The sequence below is a fragment of the Sturnira hondurensis genome, unplaced genomic scaffold, assembly GCF_014824575.4.
Source record: "Sturnira hondurensis isolate 20B ecotype Veracruz unplaced genomic scaffold, ASM1482457v3 Scaffold0009182, whole genome shotgun sequence".
Classification (NCBI taxonomy): domain Eukaryota; kingdom Metazoa; phylum Chordata; class Mammalia; order Chiroptera; family Phyllostomidae; genus Sturnira; species Sturnira hondurensis.
The window spans coordinates 987,291-1,004,285 of NW_028081813.1; the positions used below are offsets into that span (position 1 = coordinate 987,291).

The following is a 16,995-nucleotide window of genomic DNA, read 5'->3' on the forward strand; positions in this document are numbered from 1 at the left end:
ATTTTGAGATCAGGGTAATGCTGACTTCATACAATGAGTTTGTAAGAGGTTCCTCTTCTTCAGTTTTTTGGAAGAGTTTGAGAAGAACTGGTATTCATTTTTCTATGTTTGATAGAATTCACCAATAAAGCTGGACTTTAGTCTGTTGGGAGGTTTTTGATTACTGATTCAATTGTTCTGCTCATATTTTCTATTTCATCATGATTCAATCTTGGTAGGTTGTATGTTTCTAGAAATTTATTCATTTCTTTTAGATTATCCAACTCATTGACACACAATTATTCATAGTAGTCTCCTTATGATCCTTTGCATATTTGTGCTATCAGTTGTGACATCTCTGTCATTTCTAATTTTACTTGAACGCTCTTTCCTTTTTTTTTTTTAGTGATTCTAGGTAAAGGCTTGTCGATTTTGTTTATCTTTTCAAAGAACCAGCTCTTAGTTTCATCGATCTTCTCTATTGTCTGTTTCCTTGTTTTTCATGATCTTAACACTTTTGAAGGGCACTTACCAGCTATTTTGAACAATGTCCCTCAGTTTGGGTTTGTCTGATATTCTCATAATAATATTAGGATTATGGATTTTTGGATGCTTAATACAAAGGTAAAGTGACCTTCTCATCACATCGTATCAGGGTACCTGATACCCACATGACATCCTTGGTGATATTAACCTTGATCACTTGGTTTGGGTTTCTCCTCTTTAGAATTACTATTTTTCTCTTTCTGTCCTCTATTCTTTAGGAGCAACTCACTAAGTTCTGCCCACACTCAAAAGAAGGGGAATTAGTGGAGGTGCTTTTTAATGGAAAAAATATAGAAAATATTCAAGTTAATGAATAAACAAGAAAAATGATCAGTGAGTGATAAATGCTAAGCAGAGAATTAATACAGGGTGATGTGATGGCAAGTGACTGGGTGATTAGGGACAGTGTCAGCTGAGATTTGAATAGGAAGATCTGAGTCAGATATGAAAGTGCCAGGGGGGAGAAAGAACAACTTCTAACGCAGGAACAAACTTGGCATTCTCACACCATGTTATTCCCCTCCAGTGACCCCCTTCCCATCCAGTGGGGAAGCCAAAGTCCTCACACTCCTCCTTCAAACCAGCATGATCTGCCCTTCCCAGGCCCTGCCTCTGACCTCATGCCCCTTCCACCCCTCTGACCACCTTGTGGTCCTTCTAATGCACCATGCAAACGTTATGCTCAGGCCGCTCCCTGCCCGCTCCTTCTGGGGAAATGCTCTTCTACCTATCTTCAGGGCCAGCTCTCTCGCCTACTTTAGGTTTTGCTCAAGTGTCATCTTTTTAGTGATGCTTACTTTGGCCTTCTTGTTAAAAATAGCAACATGCCCTCTCTGCTGATACCTTCAAGTTGCTCAACCTGCTCTCTTTGTCTGCATTCCCTTTAACTTCACACACAGGTACCAGACCCAGTGAGTGAGTAAGGGCTGCCATCAATAGGAACATCAACACCCAGGGGCAGAGGAAAGTCCCTGGTATATAATCATGTCCTGGGCACTTTTTTTTAGCTAACTAGGGCCTGCCTGACTAGCCAGTAGGCAAATGTGACTCTTCAATTTCCACCTCCTTAATACTGTGGGTGTTTTTTTCCTGACTGACACTTATCATGGCCAAGTTTACAAGCAAGCAACCCTCTTTCCTTGCTTCAGACACTGCCTACAGCTCAGGCAAGAATGAATTCTCATGCTCGCTCTTCATTTGCTGGTGATTAAAGAGGCAGCTGCATCTTGTTCCCACTGGCCTATGCATGAGAAAACTATTTTGAGGAGAAACTGACATTCTGAGTGGAAGTTTTCAGTATTTCTAAAAGAAATACAATCCAGGATTTCTAGCGCTTCATTTACAGTCAACGTTTTGGTCCACCTCTTGCCCACCCACCAAATCTCCGGCCCCAGGCAGCCCTCTCCGGGGGACCAAGCCAGTGGGATAGACAAATCTGAACTGTCAGTTGCCGTGCAATGATGGTAGACGAGGGATGCCTGCAAGGACCGGAAAGGAGAACTGAGAACTGCGGCCGGCACATGTTGTACTGTATCAAATCCCTTCTGCTAACTCTGGTAAATGTCTGTTTTTTCTAACAATGTGGATATTGAGGTGACATATCTTTTCAGAAAACACGTTTAAGGAGAAACGAATCTTGAATGGGCATCTCTTTCGAATGGTTAATGAACTAGAACAGAAGATATATTGGTGAGGCCTAAGTCATTATTTCCACTTTACAGATGAGAACATTGAGGCAGAAATTGGTAAATAACTTGCCCAAGGCTAGTACCAGCAGTAGAGCCAAGAGTGAAGTCCATGCAGTCTGCACAGAACCCCATGCCGGCAGCTTCAGTGCAGAGATTGAGAGACTTTCTTCTCTGTGTTTCCAATCTTCCTCTAGCACAGAACTCAGCAAGGGATACTGTGTTTCCCTACTAGAATAGAAGATCCCCAAGGGCATAGATTGTCCATTTACTCATATTTGAACCTAGAGCTAGCAATGTAATTCACACACACAGCAGAAACTCAAATATGTATCTGTGAGGAATAAATATAATTCGTTAAACAGAGTTCGAAGATTATTCATTATTTTGGATTAGTCATTCTTCTGTGTCTTTGATGAGAAAGTTATTAGACACACTGGGTAGACTTCATCAAGCCTTCTGATGTAAGGATATGTTCTCCTGAGTCAAATTCTCTTTCTGAACATGTTGGCATTATTTCCTAGTAGAAATGTTTTATAAATCTGGCCAGAAAATCAACAGGGACTTAAGCAAGGTTAAAGGGATTAATGTGTATTTGCAGTGAAGTGAATCATGCTATAGCTAAGGAAGTAGTTGGTTTTGCAAATTTAACCCTGATCCCTAGCTCTTATCTCAAGCAAACATTCTTTTTCCTTTTTAAAAAGAAATTGAATTTATGCCAGCATGGGAAAAATGCATCTTTAATATTAAAGGTCCACTGTTACTGAACTTTACTTATAATTAAAACAAGCACCAGAATTAAATAATATATCCTGCAATGTTGACCAAGCTCAGCCTTTGCCCCAGAATGCTATATGTTTCTAACTTGTTGGCATTTCCAGAACATTAATAATGAGAACTACCGCAATGGGAATATCCTAGACTTCGATATTCATGAGGATTTTGGAGAGTACCCTACCTCTGGGATTCTTCAAAAGATAAGTCAACACAGGGACAGAGTGAGTCCTTGGGTTGCTGCAGTGCTTTGGAAGGGACAGATCCTAGACACAGTTGTCACAGACTAACCAGCTGTGATCATCTAAGATGGTCTCCGACTGACACCAGGGAGGTAGAGGCACTGACCACAGTGGACAGCTCACTCCAACAGGCTTAATAGCGAGAAAGGCCAAACGGGGCCTGGTTGGTGAGTAATCGTGAATAATAGAAACAATTCTTGCTCTTTTTTGGCTCTGAGTTCTAGAAACTGACAGTGAGGTAAGAGATGGGGACATGTCCCAACACCATTAATTACGTTTGTAATGTTCCCCCCTTTTTGCAGGGGAGTCCTTTTTTAACTATTCTATCCCAATGGGAGACTACATCCACCTCCAGGTGCATATTATGAGCTTTGTTTGTTTGTTTAAATCCAATCATCTTATTAGCCCACTACTGGAAAAGCAAACAGATGGAGAGGGAAGCGGCTGGAAAACATTCCTGATGTCCACTCTACCAGACACGCTTGCTAAAATTCTTAACCTCGAATTCTCTGATTTTATCCAAACAACCACCCTCCAGGGCTGATATTGCTATTACCAGTTTTCGCATTTGGGAAGAGCTCACATGATTTGTTGGAGGACACAGAATAAGTGGCAGTGCTGGCATCTGAATGTATTTGCTTAACACCAACCCCTAAGCAACTGATCTGAGCCCACCTGTGGTTTTATGCATTGGCACAAAGGAAGGAGTGGGGAGCAGCGCCTGCGGCCGGGAAGGCGAATGCCAAGGTGGTGATGTGCCACTGATGTCCCTGTGATGAGGAAGATTGTTGTGACACTCAATCACAAGATGCTAAACTCTTTGAGTGTATGGATTGACTATGGTTATTCCTATGAATAAGTAATACTCCTATTTGTCTGGGATGCTCTCATCCTATTTTCACCATGCTCACGTTTTTCTTTCAAGATCCTGCTCAGGTCAGAAGGCCTTCTCCAACGTTGGGCCAAATGTGCCAGCAGCACTGTAGCTTGTGGGTTTTGTCAGGCTGAACAGAACACAACTGTCTATCCTCCCCATCACAATGGGGATGATTTTGGGGTGTTCACAGTGACACTGCTTGCCTTCTCTGTATGACTGCTCCTCCACCATAAGAACAGGTCCCCCAGGACCTGTTTATTTGTACAATCCCACCCCATACACGTAGTTGATTGGGCCAGATGGGACATCAGATTGAGGTCAGAAAAATCAAACCTTCTTTTTGGCGAATTTGGAATTGGCATAAAGAGCCAGCCAGCTAGTCAGTCCAGAATGATCTTGATTCAAATGGACATAAACTTGGAAGTTTAAGAGGGGGCTGTTTATGGCTTCCACATGCATAAATAATCTGAAGGCCAGCTTACAGAGCAAGTGAGAATAAAGCAGAGACAGGAAACGGAGCAGAAGGACTTCCTGGGGTCATAACCCTGTTTCAGTTCTGGCTTCCCTGAGTCCTGTGACATATCCCAGAGGCCTAGTAAGTTCCCCCTGAAGCTTAACCTTGTTTGAGTGAGTTTCTGTTGCAGGAACCTGAGCTCTGCAAGAACCCTGGCCGGGTCTGTTTATCTATGCAGTCCCCAGCTCCACAAGCCTTGGCTCAACTCCATGAATTTTTGTCAAATTGTATTGACTGAATGCAGCTTTTCTATTGGAGGGACAGAGCTAACACTGCCTGATGTGCCCCCAATTGTCTTATGCTCCAGGAAATTAAATGAACTAAAACCAAGGGCTGGTTGATTCCATCAAAAGACAGGCCGTACCTCGCTGTCATTCCATCCCGCTTCCAGTTTGAAGAGGCAGGTGTGGGGAGAAGCTGATTGCACACTCAGGAGAGAGGGGCCAGCAGGAGGAAGACAAGCCAGAGAGGGGAGGAAAAGGGCGTGTTTTGTTCTGTTTGCTTTGGAATCAACTTGTTCTTTAATTAAGGGAAAAATCACCCTCTGGCTAGTAAACACACCCCCAAGAAAATTAAAATAATGTAAATGGAGCTAAATGAATACTCCAGAAGCAGCACTAGAGCTTGGTGGGACTGAGTGGATGCCCTCGAGGTTTTAAAAGCAAAGCCTGAAACCGCTTTTTGGTGCAGAAACACCTTCCCTTTTGTTTGATGGCAAAGGAGGCTAAATGCTGAGGGGTTTAGGGAGGAGCTAAAGGTGACAGAGTCATCTCGCAGGGCTGGCTCTCCAAAGACCAGTACTGAAACAAAGCCAAAATGGATAATGATAGTAATTCCTGGGGTTTCTTCCTCGGGGTGCTCAGTGTAGAGAAATCACTTAAATTGTAATTAAAATATACAAAGCAAAATGGTTCAAGGGGAACCCATAGTTTCTAGTAAAATACTGTATTAAACACAGGAGCTTTTTACCTGGGTAGTAGCTGAGTGAGTGACACGTGATAGGGTGTGTGTGTGTGTGTGTGTGTACACGGGAGCAGCATGGTGGGGTTGGCAGGGGCAGGAAGAGCAATATTTTAAGCATCCTAAGAAGTCATGGGTGGCACACCCTAGTGAGCAGAACACTCTGAGCTTTAATTTTTGGTGTCACGTCAAAGGTCTTAATTTCCCAAGCTTTTATCTTAAAGGGGATACGATGGTGGCTATTTATACACATATACATCAACGGGGCATCTCTCCAGTGCAGCAAAAAGATTTTCTTGCAGATCAGTGTTTCAGACTCTTCAGACAGCCCCGTGATCCTGGATCAATGTTTATCTGTGATGATGAAATTATGCAGGAAGATTTTACTTCCACGGGCCTCTTGGTGCTAAAAGGACCCTGACGAAACTGCTCCAATCCTTTCACTTTCTGGATGAGGGAAAGGTGATCCTGAGAGCTTAAGTTGCTTGCTGAAGGTCATCTCGATCTAGCGTGACTGTATGATTCATGACACAGATGAGGACACTTCTGAGAGTAAGAGGAGGTGCTATCACAATGACATCAGGACCAACTGGTCTCAACCTGGGTGGTCCTAGGCGAAGCGGAGCACGTGGTCATCCTGTTCACACAGTTCAAGGATTTGCTTAAACTCACGGGGAATGAGAAAATGTTCTACTTGCAGGTGCCCATGGTAAGTAGAACGTTTGGGGCTGAAGGGCACTTCTAGGAGGCCAGGGTGGGGAGTGAACTTCCTCGTATGTGCTCAAGCTGATGAATTTCCCCAACAATGTCAGGCTGGTTCAGCAGGGGCTTGACTGGCTTGTCCAGTACCTATGTGTGTTTAGAAAAAGTGCCATTCTGAGTAGGACAAACACTCTGACCCATGGATAGTGCCTTTTGCAAAGAAAAAAGATTTCCTCCAGGGAGATTGGCATTGATAAAAAAAAAAAATGACAAGCAGAAAAGGCGCCCAGGCCCACCTTCTTAGAGTAAAGGTATTCGGAGCCAACTCACAATGGCTGGTGGGACTTATAAGACTTTCACCCCCTGCAGAGACACCATTCTGAATTCTTGTTAGATGTGGACAGAGAGTAGCAATGCTGACCCTTGAAGAAGCATGCTGCTGCTGGTACAGGCTACTTGTTTTTGAGCACTCAGTCTGTGTTGGGCACTGTTCTGAGCACTTAGAATATATTGGTCCTCTTAATCCTCAAAACAGCCTAGAGGGCAGAACCATTCTGTACCCTGACTGCAAGGATAATTATGCAAATCTATACCTGCGTTCTACATTTAGAGAACTATATGCCAAAGGAAAACAACTAAAATATGTAATGATCTAAGAGATAGACTTAGTAAAAAGACAACATACTGGATGAAATTTAAGAAAAAGCAAGACTACAGGGATGGCAAGTCTGTAGTTGCCAGGGGTCGGGGACTGACTGCTGAGAGACATGGGGCCACTTTTCGGGGTGATGGAAGTGTCCTACATCGTGGTTCTAGAGGTGGTTATGTGACTATATATTTGTGAAATCAGTTAACATTGCTGAATTTGACTGTATAGAAGCTATTCCTCAATCATGCCTGGCAGCAGGGTACCACTGTCAGTCTCATCCCATTTATGGGGGGACCCAGACCCAAGGAGGCCGAGTCACGTGCCCAAGGTCCCAGCTGACACCCGACAGAGCCAGGATGCACAGTTGGGAACTAAGGACGAGCAATCTCAACCCCTATAGTTAACCACAGCTCCTGCTGGTGGGTCACAGCTCCTCCCCTCGGGCAGAGGAGTGTACCAGCCCCAGTGAGGCAGGTGTAGCAGGCAGGAAACGCGTGGTGCCCACGGAGGCCCTCACAGAAACAGCGGCCATCTGCGTGGCCAGGCAGGTCCACCATGACAAGTTTTTCCTGTGGCAGGCACAATGATTTGCTCCCAGATAAAACTGGTGCAGGACACTGACTCTTGGCACCTCTTCCGGGCTGGGAGTGCGATTTAAAACCTCCCAGCTAAGCTCATTTTGCCAAAGAGCTCCTGCAGAATTCATTTTTTCAAGGCTCAATCCAGAAATTCCTGGCTCAGCAAATAGATCCAAAGCAAGAAAATGTATTCACCCGTTACCCCTGAGCCAAGGAATGTGGTTTCTCACACTTTGTGGAGGGAAACAGATGTGTTTATACACAAACAAATGCACAGATATATGGTTCCTTGCTTATTACATGACAAAGAAGTGACAGAAAGCACAACTGGGTATCTGTGTGTCACTTCCATGTGAGAGGAGAAGGTGAATGAAGCTGTGGTCCTCAGCAGATTTACAAAATGATGCTGTGTCACAGTTCACATTCTGACTGTGCCACTCAAAGAAACAAGTGCCTGTCTCACTTGACAGCCAGAAAAAATATGGGCTGTTCATAGGGTTCATGCAGACCTGGGGTGGCCCGCTGGCACTGGTGGGTAGAGAGAATGGACATACCCATCCTCAGCCGATGCTTTGAGGCAGAAACAGAGAGGTCAGGTGACTTGCCTAAGGTCACTCGGCACATAGCTGAAGTCAGAGACCTGGGTTCAAATCCTAGCTCTTCCCCATCCCAACCATGTGACCCAAGGCTCTTTCTTTAACCCCTCCAAGTTTCTTTTCCTGACACTAATTAAAATGGTGTTAATTAGTGTGAGCTCAGTTTTTTTTTGTGTGTGCAGATTGGGTGTGATAAGGCACTTCACATAATGCCTGAGACACAGTACATGCTCAATGAATGAAAGTGGACTGTATCAATCATATGAGCACTGGTGATTATCTTTATATGTCTTCTCTGTAAGGATTCTGGACTAGAAGGGCTCCAAGGTTTAGGCTAATAACTCACTCAGACAGCACTTTATAACTTAATAAACCCAGTCGCAGGAGTGTTTTCTTGGCATTGCACAGTCACGCTATCACAGATAGAGGTCTGGCTTCACTAGCCCCATATCACAGTTTAAAAGGTTCAGGAGGGCTAAGCGGCTTGCCCAATTCTGCCCTTACTGAGATCACAGGCCCTGCAAGTGACAGAACAGGGTCTTGAAGTCAGATCTTCTAAGTCAAAATGTTGCCGTGTGTCCAGTGGCCCGAGTGTGTCCAGTGGCCTGAGTGGTTGCCTCCTAGGCCAATGTTCTGTTCTCGTGTGTGCTTGTCTCTGTTTCCCCACAGCCTTCTTCTGGGCCAATGCAATGACTCTTCTTGGAGACGGCCTCTAAGAAGCTGATCCAATGAATAGTCATGAGAGCAATCCTAGAGTTGCCCTTTAACTGCTGAGATGCGTATAGATTTATAGAGGCTGACTCTGGCTGGTATTTGGGAAGGGATAATTACCTTACGAGGCTCGTATCTTACTAGGCTCTATTACCTTATCTGAGGCTCTTCAGCTAAATATTTACTGCCCAGAATTCTGTCCTTTCCAACCAATTCCAAATTGCCTACGAACACGCCGTAGGCAACTAAGTGCCGTAATTCATTTAAGGCAACCATAAATCTAAGGCTTCCACCAGAAATGATGCAAAAAATTAATGGAACATGAAATCAAGTAAATGCAATTGAGTACAGTAATTAGTTCATATTTTAATCCTCAGGTCTGTTTATTATCCGTCAACTGGTGAGCAATTAAGTCGGCGCCATTGAGATGATTAGCTTTGTTTCAGCAAAAGTTTATCGATATGTCAGAGCAAATGAATCTGGGAGTTTTAAACAGCTTTATTTTGAATTGTATAAGAGCACATTCACGGTGCGGCTAGACTTCTAATGACTTAATTTTGCAATATTATTATCTAGATTACTTATATTTAATATTACTGAGCTGTTCTAGATGATTAGTGGGGATGGTGGGCAGGGAGGGGGGACTCAAACTACAGAAAAGCAGCTTGTATCCTTAGGTTTTTAACATGACAGTATGATCGCCTTTTCATACTGAGAGCAAACAAAGGATCTTTAAGGCATTTCGCTTTCTCCCTTAGTCTTCCAGTCATTAATTTCCACATTTCTTGCAATTAGGCACCATTAGGGTTCTTACATTGGTGGCATTTTTATTGGGGGTGATTTGGTGTCTTCTGAATCCTTCTCCTCGTGGACACTCATCAGTGCCCAGGTTTGTACAATAATGCGTCAATGTCTTTAGCTTTTTGAGGCGGTGCCAACACACTTGTGATGGGGCTCTGCTCACTAAGGCAGGAAATCTGAATATCAGGCTAACCTGCTCCACCGGGCGACAAAAACTGATGACTTAAAAGGGTCTTCTGAATCTTGGGATTTGATGTCATTTAAAATGTTATTTGAAAAATTACAAATTCCATACAGCGGGGGCAGCAACTTGGGTCCTGGTCCTAATTCTGCCACTGAGTCACGGTGACTTTGGGCAGGTCTCTTGCCCTCTCTGGCACCTGATTTTTTGTTGTTGTTGTTCAGTAAGTGGGTTGGAAGACATGACCTCAGTGGGGCCTCCAACATTGACACTTTGTATGGAGGCTTCTCTTGAAGTGGGAGATGTGGCCTGTGGTGGAATCTCTACAGGTTTTCGCGAACTGTTGGCACTGGTCAGAGTGGTAGTGAATGAAGTTTTCTTACTCCACATCTTCTTTTCCAATCGATTTTATTCCTGGGGCTTTGGAAATGGATAAAAAAACAGTAGGGCTAGTTCACAGAAGTGTTAGAAGCCACACCTAATTGCCGTGTCATTGGTCACTACATAAAGGGAGACCCATTCAACTTGTAAAGCTGTGAACAGTGATGGTCTCCATGGCAACAGTTAGGGTCTAGGATAAACTTTGATCAAATCCCAGTTAATGCCTGTCTTTAATACGTTTGTAATTATAATACCTCCTTCCTTGCTTTAGACAAGCACTAGGGGCTACATGAGAGTCAAGCGGAGGAGGATGGTGCTGGTCATAATGTCGTCCTGGCGGGACCTGTCAGCATTATGTTGCAGGTTGGGATGAAGTCAATGGGCTAATGAGCCAACTTCAGCAAGTTGTCTTCTCTCCTAGGCTGTCCCAGGGTGGGCAGCTAAAACTGGCAATGCAGGAAGCTGCTGACTTGATTGGGCTGTCCTTTCCCAGAAGTAATTATAAAAATGTCCAGTGGGAAAACTTCCTCTCCTTATTTCAGAGCCCTCCTCTGCTCCCTGGTATTGTCATAACCTGCCCTCCCACTGTGTGGGCTTCTGACCTGTTGGCTTTGCCTCTTTAAGGCCAGTTTGCTCACTCAGGGTAGGACTGGCTCCTGGAATCCCGAACTTGGGTTTCCAGTATGGGCAAAGACAAGTTCCCCGATCCGATCCTGGGAGTAATTCCAGGGCTGAAATGAAAAATCTAAATGAATTTTTCTAACACACCAGCTTATCAACTGTTCCATTATTCTTCCCAGGTGCCCTGAAGAATTCACTTACACTGTATTTATAAATAATTTAACACAAAATGCCTAGAACTTCTGTTAATATTGACATCAACTTTATCAGGTTTACCACCGTGACAACAGAATTTAATTAATGATATTCTGGGCATAATTTAGGTACTCTGAAAGCTCCGGTCTTTCAAAACTGTCTTTATTCATTCAATCTTTGTTCAACAGTATCTACCAAGTGCCCAAAACGTGTATGGAAAAGTACTGAAATGTACAACCTACTCTGACTGCAGGGATTTGACCGATCTGGGAAGACAGGATCCTCTGCCAGATCGCAGACTCCTAAATGGCCGGACCCAAGGCCTGTTGGTCTTTGAATTTCCCCACTGGGCTAGGGCCCAGAGTAGGCGAACAGTCGTTATTAAGGGGTTTATGGATAAACCTTGGCCTATATTAAGCAAAGCTATGAATCACAAGAGCTGAGCTAAGTCCAGCCTCGAACATCTACTGTCTGGATGGCCGTGGGCCTCAGTTTCCCCAGCTGAGAAGAAGATAATAGTAAGGGTGACCTCACTGAGCTACCGTTTACTGATTAACTGGGAGAAGATATATCAATGTGCTCTAGATTTCATTCTGGGTAAAAGCCAAGTGCATACAAAGTCCATGCAAAGGGGGCGTGATCTGTAGCAGCCCCAGGTCCCAGTCATGCGTCTCTGCCCCTCATGCGATATCACTACACACATGTAGTAATGCTCTCATGCGATATTACTACACACATGTTCTTGCTGCTCCTGCTCGTCATAGAATGCTCACAGCTCTTTCCCACTTCAAAATAGCCATGGTCCTGGCTACTGCTTCTGCCAGGTGTGTCCTCCGCCCACACATCTCCATGGCACCCTCACAAATGTCATCCTCTCAATGAGACTAACACTGACCACCCTATTTACCCTTGTAACTCACCACCTCCATTCCTCATCCTCTGAAACCCCTTACTCTGCTATTTCTTTTCCCAGAGCATTTTTCATATTCTAACTTCCCACATAAATTTACTCATTTGTTATGTTTCTTGTTTGTCTACTTTCACTAGACTGTAAGCACCTTACAGGCAGGATTTTCCTTATTTTATTGACTGCACAGCATGGGGTAGGCACTCAGCCAATATTTGTTAACCAAATGAATAAATGAATGAAAGGAATTTGCAAAACACGTAAACAGAGGCCAGGCTGTGTATTTCTGGTACAGTCAGTACTTCTCTAGGCGGGAGCTGGGCTGCAGAGCTCAGCACACGGCAGGAGCACAGTAGCCACATGAGGTGGATAAAATAAACAGGGGGCGCTGGCCACAGGTGCCCCGTGAAGTGGCTGGGGCAATGCTTAGTGTTCCTTCTTACCCCTTTGAAAAAAAGAACTTACAGAAGGTTTTTAAAATGAATTATTTCCAATTTCCCCCAAATAAGAAAGATGCTTCTTGTCTGCCTCAGTACCGCAACTTAATCCACAGGCATGATTCTTTTCAAATATTATCTTTCCCTGGTTAATGTACTTGTTTCTTTTCATAAACACCCTACTTTATACTGGACATTAATCTAACCACTTAGACATGATTAGCAAGCTAAGGGTCTCACTTATTAAAAACAGTTAATTTTCCCTCTTAAAAAAATAGAGGCATTTGAATCCCTGAATATGCTCATTTATCACCAACCCCCAACAAGGCATCCAGGAGTTCCTCGTGTACGACATGAATAATTTTTATAAAAATGCAGTCGCTGCCTGTGTCGTGCATCCACCCAGTTTTATAAAACAAAGCAAATGATTACCATCAATTACAATAACCTCATTAGACAAGATGGCAATTAATCTACAGCTCTTCAGATAACGACTGTTGCGCTGTGCCAAGGCAAATGCCTGGCATTAATTGACTTACCACCATCAACAGTGATCGATGGGGCAGATGGCAATGTGATTATTCACCGTCAACAGAATAAACACACGCTCTGTTGCTTGAAGTGCCTACTTTGGGTCCTCTCAGTGGATAGCCAAAAACAAAGACCAAAGGTGTCCATGAAGATAGCACAAAATAAAAATAAAACGTTAACCTACAGGATGGGGTATGTTTCCTTTAACTGGGGCTTAAAGTAAACATTCATTCTACCTTCAGGAGAGTCCAACTGGAGGTCATTTTCTATAAGGAAATCATGGACTGTGTAGAATGTCAGCCTTAGAAGATGCGTTAAAACTAAAAGGATGGGAGACACTTTTATGAAGTCCTCAAATTCCATTCCACGTTGAATAATCCCACTGATGGGAATTCGCTATTTTCAGAGACAAACTCATCCCGTTGATTGACAGCTCTCATTGTTAGAACATATATTTGGCTGAACTCTCCTTTCCTGGAACTTCTACCCACTGATGCTAGGTATTTTACCACATACCCCAAAGAAGGTACCAATTTTTCTTGCTCACTAAAGGCCTTTAAATATCTGAAAGGCCAAATGCCTTTTATATGCCATTGTTTTGCTGCCTCCGACATTCTAATCTCTTGCACTGAAACCTACACTGGTTGATAGGCCAGTCATCCTAAGACCGCTCACACTGAGAGGAGGGAGCTGGGAAAGAAATGTGATACAGCTGATGTGGCCACCCAAGCAAGTCTAACTGTGCTTATGCTCGGGCTAATGCTCAAGTTTGCCTGGGAGCAACGGATGCACGTATGTGTGGCTGCCCTGCTTAGGAAGGGTAGCCACATACATCTCCAAATCCCATCCACCTAGAAAGCCCTCAGCTTTGCCGTTTCCAGCTGTAGGGCTTTGCCGGTTAAATCCCAGTTTAAGAAGCTGGGATAAATTCAGGTGGAACCTGAGCTGAAACTGGCACAGTGGTCACTAACTAAAATCTCTTGGGGGAATTTTCACAAATGCACATCCTGGATCCTAGTCCTGGAGACTCTGATTCAGCTGCTTTGGGAGAAGGACTCCAATGTAAGTATTTTGACAACGATCTCCAGTCAATTCTGGTAGGCCAATGCTTGTTTCATTGAGAACACTTAGTAATGTACAATTGAGGGAGTCCTTCACAAACCTCATCATCAGACTCCTGGGAACTTTCAAAACACGATTCCCTGGAGTGTTGACACCTGTGGTCTGGGGTAAGTCTAACACAGTGAACATGTTTACAGACCAAGTTGTTACATGCTTCCTTTAAGGATTTTGGAAGTTCTCATTTACGCCAAAATTGTACTTCATATATAAATTACACAGCCCCCTTATTACATGTTGAAGAAACAAGCAACTCTGAGGACTTCTACAATGTAAAGATTTTAGCTGAGTAAACATCAATATTTTTTTCATTCACTCATTGAATAAATTCTTTCACAAGTTCATTTTCACTCTGAGGCAGTATTGTGATGGGCACTAGAATACAACAGTACAGTGAGGGAGAAAAACAAAGAAATAACATCACACAGACAAGTGAGCAAGCAAGTCAACAAATAACTTGCTTAAAAGGCTTTAAAACAATGAATTCATCTAATTTTAAATATTCTCTAATTCAGACTGGCAGTCTCTAGTCACTCTCAATTCATGAGTTGTTGTCCTACTCTAGGACCTGTAACTCCTGGGATTTTCTCACTATAATGCTTTGGCAGGCATCTCTAATCAATCCTAGAATGTCTGCTACAGAATCAGGAAGAAGACCCACATCCGCCGCAGCCCGGTCCTCTGTGCAGCTATAACTAATTGATCACTGATGAAACCCATATGCAGTTTCCACTGTACGCAGTGCCTTGACTAGCACGGTGCCTTTATCATCCTCATTTCCTGCTTTATCTTCGCTGTCTATCAACAACCAAGTACCAGTTTCTCCTCACATCTGGACTCCCAGTTAGTTTTCGGAATAACCTTGAGAGCTGTCTAACTCGGCTTTAGAAAGGTCAAGTAGCCATCTCAAGGTCACACAATTAGTGTGTATCAAAGCCAGAGGCACAAACTCAGGTTCTTTAACTCTAAACCTGATGCTTTTAAAATTGTTCCGCACTGCTTCTCTTCTCAGCTCAGTTCAAAGGTGAAGCTCCTCCCACCCCCTTCAAGTAAAAGGCCTTTGTACTTCTCCATTACAGCATGACATTATACTCGAATGATTTGAATACTGCACTCTTTGAGCTCCTCTGTGATGGGAGCTCTGTTTGTTTTGATCGGCATGTTCCTGGTGACTAGCAGAATGCCTAGGAAGGTTTTCTGTTGATGCACGTTGAGCAATTATTAAAATGTGGCCACTGTATTCGTTGAGGCTGCACATCTCTTTCTCAGTATATGGCCCTATCATATTAAAAACAAAACCATGTTTGAACACGATCTTGATGAAAATAACTTAGATAGACGAAGTTGATAATGAGATACACACGCCTGTTATTTCAAAACTGTCTTGACATCAGTTACTGAGGACTCTTCAACAGAAACCTAGTTACAGGATATGTAGCATATAAGTACCCCTGGCCCCAAGTTAATAACAACCCTCAAGTGTCAGGGTGGTGAAAGAGGTCAGATAAAATACATCCTTCTTGTCAAGTGTCATGACACAGATGTTAGCTACTTAGACGGTCGCTCTCACAACTGAAACTGTGGTTTGGCTCACTGCTGGGACAGTGAATTCTGTCTGAGTTGATGGTGGCATACAGAGACACTCACCATTTAGGGTGACTACTTAGTTGCCTGACATTTATTTCATAGTAAATTATAGTTTCGTGCAAATAAGGCCCATTCTACCAGAAGGGAGAATTGTGCACTATGCTATCATATGTGACATACGGAAGGCTGATTGCCCAGAGAGAAGTAAGTAAAGATGGACTTGAAAGGTAAGGATTTGGGGCTGAAATAATGCTCTGGAGACAACTGGAGGCATAAGTCACAAGAAAGGTGACTCATGTGTCAGAAGGAAATACTTGGTTTAGTTTGGGCCTTCCCTGATAAACACCGGCACCTCTTTAGAGACTTCCACGTCAACTTGGGAAAGATATGGAGAAAGAAGGTACAGACCTTCTTGTTTCACAGATTCAAGAGAAATCTTTCCATCAGTTGTTACCCCACCATAGAGATAAATAGGCACCACATCTCATTCATTCGCACTTAACTTTAGTGCTCCAACAACCCCACCTACCTCCCCAGAGAAGGCTTGTCCATTGAGGAGGTGCTCTGACCCTTGACTGTCCTCACTCCCAAAGTGTAGCCGGATCTCCTCGAGCCGGTGGCTGTATGTCATGGGCCCTCCTGATATGTTGACCAAGTGCTCCTTGTCCAGGCGCAGGGACACGTGTCTTCCGGTGTTGTACATGGTCCCACTGACCTGCAAGGCAATGGGCAACAGGTCAAGCAAGGCTCTCCTCTTTCCATTTCTCACCAAACCCAGCACAGTGCTTAGCCCCGTGCCTTTAGCCCCTCCCTTTTGATGGGAGGACACTAGGTTGAATCCACACGTGGAGTTTCCTTCCCCAAAGGGCAGCTCTATCCCACCTGGTTTCTAAGCTACTTTCTGTGTAACAAAAACCACATTATCATTTAGGAACTTGAGGTGGAAATGCAAAGGAGACCTCATCAACTGGGACTAATATTTTGGACATTGCACCTTATAAAAATTAACTTGTCTTCTTATCGTAAGCACTGGGAAAGTAGAGATGCTGCAAAAGTTCAGATCTCACGTATGAGAAATTGGAGAAAGCAGTTATTGGAGAAGATACTACAAAGGCCAAATGAGAGACAAGGAGGCCAAAACGGAGCAAACCCTAGTGGAAGACCGAAGGCTCTGCAGTCCCAAGTGTCCAGTCTGCTGTGCTTGGTTAGGTCCCTCTCTCGCCTCTGCAACCAGATGCCGCACAGAATGGGAGCTCTGATCCTTCCTCACAGCTGCCGGCCTCAGGGCTAAGCTAGAGAGATTCATACACAATTCCTCTTTCAAAGATTCTCAGACTTACTCCTCACTCCTGAGTCCATCTTGCTTCAGCCCCTGCAAGAGGGTAACCTTACTGCTTGGTGTTATGTTTCGTCTTTCCTCTT

General features: G+C 43.8%; 1 protein-coding gene across 1 annotated transcript in view; it reads right to left on the reverse strand.

The window, feature by feature from the left end:
• Nucleotides 1–16,995, reverse strand: part of CA10 (carbonic anhydrase 10 (inactive)) — a 447,141-nt gene that overhangs the window by 88,320 nt on the left and 341,826 nt on the right. Inside the window, exon 4 of the mRNA XM_037056890.1 lies at nt 16,103–16,288. Within this exon, the coding sequence (XP_036912785.1) occupies nt 16,103–16,288 (186 nt within the window). The remainder of the gene's footprint in view (nt 1–16,102; nt 16,289–16,995) is intronic.